The sequence below is a fragment of the Marmota monax genome, unplaced genomic scaffold, assembly GCF_021218885.2.
Source record: "Marmota monax isolate L192 unplaced genomic scaffold, Marmota_monax_Labrador192_F-V1.1 WCK01_AAM20220418_F8-fsc00051, whole genome shotgun sequence".
Classification (NCBI taxonomy): Eukaryota; Metazoa; Chordata; class Mammalia; order Rodentia; family Sciuridae; genus Marmota; species Marmota monax.
In genome coordinates, this window is record NW_026695202.1 from 5,052,074 (window position 1) to 5,064,551 (window position 12,478).

General features: G+C 35.2%; 1 protein-coding gene across 8 annotated transcripts in view; it reads left to right on the forward strand.

The window, feature by feature from the left end:
- Ric8b (RIC8 guanine nucleotide exchange factor B) overlaps window positions 1–12,478 on the forward strand; it is a 117,629-nt gene that overhangs the window by 82,145 nt on the left and 23,006 nt on the right. For all 8 annotated transcript variants that reach the window (XR_009225436.1, XR_006848505.2, XR_006848507.2 and 5 more), the window contains 2 exons: window positions 364–508; window positions 7,870–8,014. Coding sequence is in view for 5 of the 8 variants with exons in the window: in XM_046429330.2 (XP_046285286.1) it covers window positions 364–508; window positions 7,870–8,014 (290 nt within the window). In the remaining 3 variants the exon portion in view is untranslated. The remainder of the gene's footprint in view (window positions 1–363; window positions 509–7,869; window positions 8,015–12,478) is intronic.

The following is a 12,478-nucleotide window of genomic DNA, read 5'->3' on the forward strand; positions in this document are numbered from 1 at the left end:
GGAAATTTCTGTGGACAAAGGAGAAACTTGAATCGGACTTTGAAATGGATTTTGATAGGGGCAAGAAACAGCATTCCAGGTGCTGAGATGAGTAAAAGTTTGGAAATGCTTTTAGGAGACCCTGGTGATATAGCAGAGATGCTGCTGTTCAAATGAAGCCTCATTACAGGCGTCAAATTATTTGAAGTTTGTTTTATTTTTGTTGTTTAATTTTATTTGGAAGCTAACATATATTTGTTTATTTTTTCACTCTTATAAAATTAAGCCCAGTAAATATTGCAAGACCGACCAATTGCAAGACCAATCATCCTCAAAGACTCAGGTACCCTCAGTTGATGATGGTTTTTTCATTTGTGCCATCAGGTTTTACCACCATTGAGGGATGTGACAAATCGACCTGAAGTTGGCTCAACTGTGAGAAATAAGCTGGTGCGCCTCATGACACATGTTGACCTTGGAGTCAAGCAAATTGCTGCTGAATTCCTTTTTGTCCTTTGCAAAGAGAGAGGTAGGTTAAACTCTCTTTGCCTCCTGCTTTTTATCTTTTGGAGGGAACTTGAGAAATTTTCCTGTTGGTAGTAGCCATCTTTTTCCACCCTGACCAGAGCTTACTATCTAACATATTAGAGGGGCCGCGAGAAGATTATATAAATAAACAATTTTAAAACATTTTAGAAACTGGGCATGGTAGCACACACCCGTAATCCCAGTTACTTGAGATGCTGAGGCAGGAGAATAACAAGTTAGTGAGACCCTATCTCAAAATAAAAAGGGCTTGGGGGTAGCTCAGTAATAAAGTGAATCTGGGTTTAATCCCCAGTACCAAAAAACAAAAAATTAAAAAGCATTTTATATGCTTCTGAATTCATTAAGACACACCCAGACAGATACATTGCCAAGCACATATGTTTATACTTTCTGTATCTTTAACGCAAACTTCTTAATCTTGATGGGGCAGGACCTGGAGCCATTATGAAAAGTCTGTATAATAATTCAGGTGCTACATCATGTTCAACCACAAGAATGGGATCCTAGTTAGAATAAGTTATACTCTATGTATGCATAATATGTCAAAATATACTCTATAGTCCTGTATATCTAAAAAGAACAATTAAAAAAAAAAAAAGAGGTTTAGGGAGGAGAAAATTGGAGTTCCCAGAAAATTTCAGCTAATTTCAATATTCTGTATTAATTTGGGTTCTTTAAATAAAGGATCTCAGATACTCACATGTATTTCTTTCTTCTAGTTTATAAATATCCTAATATAAAATCCCACATAAGCATATTTTTTATTCCATTTTTTTGAAAGACTCAAGTTTTATGAGATAGATAATTTGAAGATGAAAAAGTTTACTTCTCGGGGCTAGGGTTGTGGCTCAGTGGTAGAGTGCTTGCCTGGCACACGTGAGGCACTGGGTTCGATCCTCAGCACCACATAAAAATAAAATAAAGATATCGTGTCCACCTACAACTAAAAAATATATATTTTTAAAAAGTGCACTTCTCTAAAACTCTTAAGTCAACTGCATTTCTCAACTTTATTTCTAACATTGATCTGAATACTTAAGTTCCTGTTCAGATATGTACTAGCAACATGATTTGATCGTTATCCTAATGGTAATAAGCATAGCTCTTATGAAGTAGAGGTATCATGTGCCTGACATTCTATGCATAAGTCATGTTATTTTCAAAAGAACCCTCTAAGGTTAATATTATTTCAGTTTCTTCTGCTCTTTTGAACAATTTTCTTCCTTGATGGCTTTGAAAAAAGATTGAATTATTATCTTGGAACAAAGTGGTTATCATAATGTCTTGTATATACAAGTTTTCTATAAGTATTGACTAAATTGAATCAATTTTTCTGAGATCAAAAATCTGTTTTTTAAGTATGTGTATGTACATAAATCTAAAGCACTTGTGTATGTACCTGTTAATTGAAAAAGGTTTGTCAAAGTCAGACCTGGTGGTGCATGCCTATAATCAATATGATTGAGGAACCTGAGGCAGGGAACACAAGTTCAAAGCCAGCCTGGGCAAAATAGTGAGACCCTGTCTCAAAATAAAAAAGGGCTGGGGAATGTAGCTCAGGGGTAGAGTGTCCCTAGTTCCAATCCCCAGTGCCACAATAAAAATAAATAATAAGGTTTGTCAAGATATTATAATTAATATGATGTGATAATATTTTATTATTGATATTGTTACCTCTGAGTAGTAAGATTACTGGTGGGTTTTTTCTTTTTTAGTTCTCTGTATTATAATTTTTCTACAAGGAACATGTATCCCTTATATACTTTATAAAAAAAATTTTTTAAAGGCTAAAATGAAGTGTGTTTCTCCTACAATTATTATGTCTAAATATTGCATTAACTAAATGCATAACTAAATATATATATAACTATAATCACCTTACTGATGAGTTAGTGTTGTAGCACATGTGGTATATTCATTTATTATAAATTTTTCTTCCATTTGAAATGGTTGGCTTTATTCCCTTATGGACCCAGTATTTTGTAGTTGTGACTTTGAGCCCAAAAGCAAATCCACATTAGCACAGGTGTATAGATGTATTATTTTGGAATAAAAATCCAATCATTCAAAAATATTTTTTGAGCTAAACCATGGGATTTTTGAGATACATAAGATAAACGGGTCTCTGCCCTAAGGAGTCACAGACTCAAATGCCTATAGCAGCTAGGCTAGTGATAAAAGTAAACCAGTTGGGAGCTGGGGCTGTAGCTCAGTGACAGAGCGCTTGCCTCTCATGTGTGAGGCATTGAGTGCAAACCTCAGCACCACATAAAAATAAACAAATAAAATAAAGGCATTCTGTCCATCTGTCTATCTACAATTACAAAAAAAAATTAAAAAAGAAAAAAGTTAACCAGGTAGACTAGTAGATATAAGATGATGAATAAAAACTGATACTTTCCAGCAACTCACTATTGGAGAGACAGTGGGGACACTAGGGGGTTGGAAAAGGGATGTTGCAGTTCAACTTCAACTTAACTGTTACCATGAACAATCAGATGTGTTACCAGATCTTCCAAGTTTTTCAAGAGAAACTAGAACACTGGATTGTTACATAAAATCTGTTTCTAAATGTCAGCTAATTCAAATGTAAAACTTTGGGCCAAAAAAAGAAAAAAAGAAAGAGTCTACCTTCAATTTAAATCATCAGATTTTTGGAAGTTGGGTTTGGAGAGACTATCAAAATGAAATAGATTTCAAATAATTTGTCAGAGTAACTGAGCTTTCCTCTTTAGGATAGGCATAGCTAAGTTTGAAAGTGAAGGAAGGTACTTTGATCAATGCTCAAAGCTCAGACGGCAAGGTAGAGACTGTAAGCAGTAAGCAAATTGGGTTAGGAACACAGAGAATAGAAGTAAAGAAGGAAATTAAAATAAGATGAGATACAGCATGCAAAATCTCATGGAAGATTAGGCACAAAAGGAACCTTCCAGGTGTCTTAAATACTCATCTGTGCCAGGCAAAGTGGCATCTCCAGCTGATAGTGGCCAAAAGGCTAACTTTGTGCTTGTGCCACCAATTTGTTCTGTTAACCCTGCCATAACTAAACTTTTAGGATCACTCTGCAAATTGGGTTCTTTCTACAGGGAACCTAAAGATAGACTTTATGTAGTTTAATCAAAAGAAAATAATTTGTGAAAATAGTCTCCTACTTTGGTGGGGTTCTCCCCCCGCCCCTTTAACGTATTTGCTCAGAGATTAGACTTCAACTCCTTCAGCATGTAGCCCCCCACACTTACAAATTTACTTTAATCTCCACTTAAGTCTCAGAGGAATAGGTGTCTAGCTTGGAGCTAAACATTCTCTCTTCCTGTTGATCTTTTCTCTTCCTGTCTTTGCAGAAGCTTTGCTTCATCAGTTTTTACTCTATATTTTTTTTCTTTATTCTCCCCATGTGCTTTCCTCAAACTATATACATACATATCATTGTCCTTCAGATTTTGGCATCTTGTAAGACTTATCTGTTTTTCTTTTCAATTTCCTTACTCAGTCTTCAACTTGGTAAAAGCCAGCAATTTCTAAGGTCATCTTTATATCTGCCTATAACGCTTCAACAGTTGACAGTGCTGACAACTTGTATTGTTTCTGTGCTACCACACACTTCTAGATTATCTATTGACCCCCCCCCCATTTCTTTTCTTTTCTTTTTTTCAGTCTCTCTTGCTGATTCCTGTCTTTTCCATATTTAATTCCCAGTGCTGTCTACAGTCATCTTCTGGTCTCATTCTCACTTTATTTTGCTCCCTGAGTAATCTCATTCTCTCCTTGGCTTTTGCTTCAGCCTTTTTGCTGAGTAGCTTCCCAAATCTCTATCTCTAGCCCCAATCTTTTTCTTGAACCTGTCATGTTTATCTACCTGCTCATTGATATCTGCACTTGAGTTTCTCACAGGTGACTTCAACTAATGTCTAAAGTTGAGTTCATTATCTCCATTACCATTCTCCCCAACATTTTCTTTATCCTTTGGTCAATTTTTCTGGGAAAGTCACATTTTCTATTTAATCGCTAAAGGCAAAAGGCCAGGATTACCCCAAATTTCTTCTTTACCTGCAGATTAATAATCACATCATATATATTTTACCTCCTAAATACCTCGTTTATTTATTCCCCTTCTTTCTGTTCCCACACCGTTACCTTGGTACAGGCCCTTAAAATTATTTTCTTAAACTATTTAAGTAAATCTGTTTCTAGTCAGGTTTTCTTCATTTTATCTTTTACATAGCTAACAGAGGGACTGATATAATCAACAGATATAATCTTGTCATTCCCTCATGTAAAACTTTAAATGATTTCCTGTCACCGGCATAGTAAAATCCAAATCATGGTTTACCTATATAGTGTATTTTACAGCTGTTTCTGCTTAATCATACTAAATGCCTTATTTATTCATGGGATGCCTTCCCATTTTTGTTATCATGAGGTGAACTTTATCATGGGGTGTCCTTGAAGATCAGCTTGAGCCTCATCTCTGAAGACTTCTCTGACCATCACAAGCAAAGTAAAACATTCTTTCCTTTATGGCAGTTTTATTTATTTCTGTTTTTAAAACTTTTGACATTTGCCATGTTGTCACTCTTTATTGGTTGAGCTTGAATTCTAGACATTAAGTCTCTTTAAGCTAGAGATCATGTTGTACTCATCTCTGGATCCCCCCCATGCTTAACAAAGAACCTTACAGAAAGTGAATGCCCCATAAATGTTTAATAAAAGAGCAGTATTTGTGCTCTCTATAAATCCAGTCTAGAACGTATGCCATCTTGTGTATTTCTCCATATAAAAAAAATAATAATTTCATTATACTGTAGTAAGTTCCCTAAGAGAGAAATGTGCCAGGTAACATGGTAGCCTGACTGAAGGAATGATTAGGGAGTGTGAAAGTCAGAGAGTGTCTTTGCAAAAGAATACAAAGAAAGGGAAAATAACTAGTAGATTCCGGGAGGTGGGGGACTAGTTCAAGATGTGAGAAGTCTACAGTATACGAGATTAATTTGGAAAAGAGGCAAAGGCCACCAAATGAAGAGCCCTTTAGACCCTGTTTTGGAATTTGAGTTTAGCCCGTAATGGAAGGAATCATGTTTTACAAAGATGTCTTGAGCAGTTATGTGGAATAAGGAATAGAGAAATGCGACTCTGGAATAAGGACACTAGGTAGAGAAAACTACTAGTATGGATATCTAAAAGTTGCAGTATTTGACCAGAAAGAAAAACATCTATACAGAGAAAGGAGAATGGTATCTGGGGAGATTGGTTTTGCCACTCTTTTCTTCTTGACTACCTATGTAGCTCTCACTGTGCTGCCCTGGTTGCTCGCCTCTGTTCGTAAAGTACCCTCTAGCATCCTGGTAAAAGAGTAGTGAAATGCTACTTGAAATTTTCTGCCAAAATGCTGAATTATTTCATTTCGGTAACATTTTTATATAACTATATGGATAATTATTATGACAAAGAATAAATTGTGTGTGTGTGTGTAAGAGAGTACATTTAGGACCACCAGAAAATCTTTTCTTTGTCTTAGCAGCTTACCTTAATATCCAAGGTCAGTCATTTTTCCTTTTCTACTTTCCCAATATCAAATAGGATATTTTATAGTTTATTCAAAAATAGACTAAAAAATAACGTCAAACATTCCATCAGTGCTTCTCATTGAGAATTTTGCATTCCATTTTTCTCCCTCTCACCCCCACTTTCAAATATTTTATCTCTTTAATAAAAGTTCATTTGCCTTTTAAACTATTGGCTGCGGCCTTAACTGTTTTGAAGGCAAAGTGTGTCTTAAATCATCTTTGTAACCCACACTGCCTGTCACAGAGTTGGCACATGTTTGCTCCAGTGAAAGAACGATAAATATTTTCACTAAAATATCAGGCATTTTTACTATTAACTGGCTTTCAGAAGGATTTTCTGTATAAAAAAGCAGTTATTTGGAATTATATTTACTTTTGTTTAGTCTATTTGGACTTTCATCATGTTTGTGTTCTTAAACTATTTTAATCTTTAGTTAAATGCTTTGTGTCATTTTAAATTGCTGTTAGTTTTTAAGTATTTCATTTAAACCATTTATTCGTGTTGCCACAATTTAGACTTTAATGATTTCAGTGAATATTATTTTTATGGAAGCATTAAATATCCTTATTTATTTAAATAATAATAAGCCTGGGGGGAAAAATAGTAAGATTGTGGCTGGAGTGTAGCTCAGTGATAGAGCATGTGTTTAACATACACACAGCCTTGGGATCAGCACAAAAAAGTAAAAATGAAAATAAGCCTTATCAGCAATGCTTGCAGTGAGAGCATCAGTGCTATGTTGGTTTAAATCTGTGATCTAATCATCAATGGCTTTGTATCTGAACATGCATTAAGTTCATGTCTGACCTCCAAGAATATTAAAAATACCTATATACACTGAATTTTGATTTCTTCCCCTAGTTTACTGATTCACTAATTTATCTAACTCACTTTATCTTGGGGACCCACTGGTCACAAGATGGGGCATATCAGATTTATTCAGAGGGCTTTCAGGTTACATGATGCCTCTTTAAATTCTAATGTAATCCTATCCAGCATCCACTGAGAGTCATTGGGTGTTTTTTTGTTTGGGTTTTTTTGGGGGGCGGGGGGTGTTCCTGAAATAATTCTTTTACCCAGTATTACTAGAGAAAAAGAATGAATTTAACCAGATGCTTTTCTAAATTCCTTGCAGGTATTAACTTGTAGAGTAGATGGTTATTATTTCATTCCTACAGATTTGAAAAGTGGGTTGGTTGCAGGATCTCTTACCCAAGATCAACTAAGTGGTAGAGTCCTAATTGGAACCTTGTCTATCTAGCTCTGGACCTATCTTCTCATTGGGCTTCTTGTGTTTACATATTGTTGCTTTTTTTTTTTAGAGTAGTATATTAATTTTTAGACTAACTTATTTACTAATATCCTTAATTTTCTTATTTCTTACACCTTTTACCTCCTATTCTTACAAAGAATACATTACATACCATTGGTAAAATCCAAATTTGACCTTTATTATTTCTAGTTTCTTATGATTTCTCTTAAACTGAATTTTAGAAATGTAAGATTTAAGATCAGAAACTTTATTATTGCAGCATGATCCTTACCAGTGACCTAGCAGTCACAGAGGCCCCACTTCTGCCAAAAGTATGTTTGGATCAGCTGTTAAGTTTCTTTTTCTGAAAAAAAAGGCTCTTAGTCCTCAAAACATATAAAACAATTTGTTGAAAGTTCGGCATAACCACTTCCACACACCCCCTCCCTACATTGGGTGTGAGTGGTTGATGATGATGGTAAGCACCCATAAACTCCTGTCTAAAACCCTGTTCTGTTTTGCAGTGGATAGCCTGCTGAAATATACTGGCTATGGGAATGCTGCAGGACTGTTGGCGGCCAGGGGCCTCTTGGCTGGAGGAAGAGGAGATAATTGGTACTCAGAGGACGAGGATACAGACACTGAAGAATACAAAAATGCAAAACCAAAGTATAGTATCAAGTTTCTTTTCACCTAACTATTGCTGTGCCTATCAGTTGGTTATTTGCCTTTCACTTCCTTTGTCTTTCATTTTCCAGTGTTTCTTTTCTCTTGTGGATTTGGAAGCTTTCCTTTTAATGGTGTTTTTTGAGGCAGTTTTATAGCGAGTGCCTTAGAGAATGACTTTAAGTGATTGAGGAAGGATAATATTGCAAGAAATGTTCAGTTGCATGATGTTTTCAACATGTTCATTATCTTCTCTCAAGTACTAAGAAAGCTGGTGATTTTAGAAGTCTATCATCTACTAAAAACATTACTGCTTACTATTTTCCTTCTTTTCCATAAGAGATTTTGTATGTTCTAACCAAGACCAAATTTAACTTGGTTATTTGATATTTCGGTCTTTCTTAGAACTCTAAATGTTAAGTTTCATACATTATGATCAACTCCCTTACATAAAAACTCTTACAAGTCAAAAAATAATGCAACAAAGGAAGAAGTCTGGCTCCACATTGAATTCTAATCAAACATACACTTATGGATCATTTTTTAACAAGTTAAGTCAGTGCACTAAAAAGGCAAATCTGAGACTATGAAGTCAGAGTCAGTGCTTACAAATTAAAATCACTAATTCTCTGCCCTGCCAAACTCCAAGACAAACCACCTATCATTCCTTCTGCTCTCTCCCCATCCTTTTCATTCCCCGTCAACCTCCATCTCAAGTAAATTTCTTAGTTTCTATTCATTAGTAATTATTTGAACAGTTTTTGCTGGATTCCATTACAAAACATTAAAAAGGTATTCTCTTCCCTTTTGGCATTATCAGTAATGTTGAGGTGCTCTGTTTTCTATTGATAGTCTTCTGTAGTATGAAGTGATCAAGGATAGACAATCATAATCTGAAAATTTGGTTTTAGGGGAGTTGTTTTGGTTTTGGGTTTTTTTTTTTTAATGTACAAATTATGCCCTGTTGACATAAAAGTAATATAGTTTCAGAAGAGGAAAGAAATGACTGGTCCCCAATAAGATAAATGGCCTATTTCTTGGCAAAATAGGTCTGAGTAGGTAGTGTTGGTTTCAGCATTCCTAGTGCTATCTATTAGACTCTTTAGGATCTTATAGAATGTGTCTTAGGAAAAAAAAGCTTTTTGGACAAGGGAAGCTAGCAGTGACTGTAAACAGTACGTTCTTAAGACTACCACTATTTAGATGTTATAGATTGGGCATTTCTGTCAAGTACTACAAATTCAAATAGAGAAATCATATTCTTTCTTTCTCTAAGTCATCATGCTAAGTTAGTCTTATTAGCTCTTGGTTTTCCCATTCCATTAATTGTTTTTCCATATTAATTTATATCTCTTCATTTGACATGTAAAAATACCCTACTTGAAAAGTCTCACTTTCATGACCCCCACTGCCATTTTTTTTTTCTGAGATGAGGGTCTTACTGTAAGAACAAACTCAAACCCATGAGTCCCAGCAATCCTTTTGCCTCAGCCTCCTGAGTATCTGAGATTATAGGTGTATGCCACCACATCCATCTAAACATCTCATTTTAAAATGAAGGTGGAGATTACATTAGGCATTCATTGATTCCCAGGGAATATGGACAGTCAATTAAGGCAGAAAACTCAAGAGGTACTCATGGATGGCTCATATTTTTGCATCTCAGTATATATTATCCATTTTATTTGGTGGATGTCTTTTATAATGCTCATGGTCATATGCTTAGCAATACCAGAATGCTACTGTAATAAGAAGGAGCTCAGAGAGAATACAGGAACACTGGGGTCTCTCCTAAGAGTATAGGAAATAGAATTGTTACATAGAGGATTTCATTAGAGCACATTTGTTTAAATCAGTAACTGTGGTGTTTGATATTGTTAATGTTTTGGCTATGTCACAAGAAGACTCTATACTTGAGCTTTACATCTTAACTGAAATCATTTTTAGCCTTTGAACTTGGCTTATGCGGTTCACAGGAGTAGTGTAATAGTATGATCAGAATGATCACCATTGTCAAATATTGTGTCTCTTAAATATTGATTATTACAAATATAAATGTTTTCCAAGTGGCATCATATCTTCTCCCTTAAGATAGATTTGCATCTGTTTTTCTCTTAAATCATTCTTCTTTAAGATGAAAAGTGTGGTGGGACCTTTAATGTGTTAATTCTTCAAATGGTCCTTGTAAAAGCGGTGGCAAACAGAGTACTTTGTAAGCAAGATGACTTTTGTACTCTAGGGAGCAGTCTACAGAGCTCAAAGAACTTGTTACAAAAACTTTTACTCATCTAGTCAAGCTTAAAAAGTCGGCATCTGAAAGGATTACTTATTCTCCTACCCCCTGATTACTCTTCACCAGTCAGAGTTCCCAAGATCTAGTTTGCTTTTCTTATGATGCATTTATTCACAACAGTTGCTAGTATTGGCAGAAGCAGAGAAATTATTCTTCATCCAGTTGGCCCTAGTCCTGTGGTCAAAAATGTAAGTGGATTCTGACTAATGCACCAAGGTAACCTGTAATCCTTTATTGGAATCTGAAACCCAGAATTGCATGGAGCTTACATTCAGGCTATGGGAGACAGCTAATATCACAGCAATTCTTTTTGTGTCAAAATAAATGTATTTAATGGACTGGAAATGACTTTCTGCAATTTGCACATTTAGACAAAATATACTCATAGAATTAAATTACGAGCCACGTAGGTTTTTGGTGTATGTCTATCCAGGTTTGTTAACGCTTTCCAATGAAGTTTGATCCTTTATCAAAGGGCAACCAAATGTCCAAATTCTAACTTTTATACCTATTTCTTCTATGTCTCTGTGCATGGAGACCCCTTAGCTGTATAGAAAAAATAAAAGCATGACATAACATTACCTTCTGGCTGACATGGTTTTACATCATTCTAAACATTAATTGAATGTGTGTTTAATGACATTTGGCTCATTTTAGAACAGTGGCTTTCAGACTAGGTACACAGGTGTCTGAGGTGTAAAGAGTCTTTATGGAAGACATACAGGCAAGAGGGTACATATCTCTGAACTGTAAAGAGATGTGTTTATTGAAGGAAAAGTGGGCAGACTCTTTAGGATACCTCAGATATTCAAACTCCACATTAGATCATACTTATATCCAAAGCTTAAAATCTTTTTACTGAGCAAATTTAGGGGCACTTCTTAACTATATTTATCACAGCTGTAGCTATGGAAGTAGCTATACAGATGGTTTCTTAAGCATAAGGCAAGATACTTTTTTTCCTTTTAATTGTCAAGATTTTGTTATGCTGCTTAAGTCAAGTTCTAATATAGTTGTCTCATTATATTTGGGCTACATAAATAATTTCTTTGTTTTTAGTTTTCTTGAAGTAAGTAAATCAAAAACCATGATTTTTCTCTTTGTCCAGTTTCAGTTTGGGTTGTGATGGTATAATTGATATATAATGGGATTTAATTAGCATCTCTAGGAACTGGGATTTATTTAACTGCAAGCATTCATGAAGCACATCTAAATTCAGATCACTGAAAGACCAGAGTTGAAAATGAAATTATGACTATTTCTGCCATGCACACCAGTTCTAAAAGTTTACCAGCCTTTGTGATTATTACAATAATATCAATTTTGTAATTTCAAATTTGAGCTGTTTTCTTTTGTATTATAATTTGGGTTAATGACCATCATTAACCAGATGTGTTAGCTGAACTACAATGCTGAATTTTGCTCCAGTTTTCATTTTCTGTAGATTCACAACCATCAGTTTTCTGCCCTTTATGGCAAGGATAGCACTCTTAATCAAATAGCCTAATAGAAAACATTTTTGAAGTACTATAATTTTTAAAAAAATTAAGTTGTAGATGGACACGATACCTTTATTTTATTTATTTGTATTAGTACTGAGGATCAAAACCAATACCTCACTTGCACTAGGCTGACGCTTTATCCTGAGCCACAACCCCAGCCTCATAAAGTACTATAATTTAAAAAGACATTTTGGAGCTTTTCTTTCTTGCATACATGCATTTAATATTCGTGTAAATGTATTCAGTATTTATGTTTGTGTGGCAGATACATGGTAAACATTTAATAAATATCTGATAATAAATATCTGACACCCATATTACCTAATTCTTTCCATTGCTAATCTAATGCAAAGACTTGGATTAGGATGTGGTTTCATAATTTATCCTACTTCTTTAATGTGGGATTAATGTGAACATTTATACACTAGTGCTCAAATTACTTGAGACATTTTGAAGAACTGGTTTATCTTCACAGTATCTTATATGTGAATTTAATTATATCAGACTCCACAAGAGCCCTAGTTGTTGTGTGTCGGGGTTTTTAGCCCCCCCCCGTCTCCTCCTGACCAGCAGGAGAAGCCGGGAAAGCACGCCCGGAACAGGACTGGCAGCCCGCACCTAGCCCTCCCTTGCCAGAGGACAATCAGGCACCAGGGAGACGGATCTCGTTTA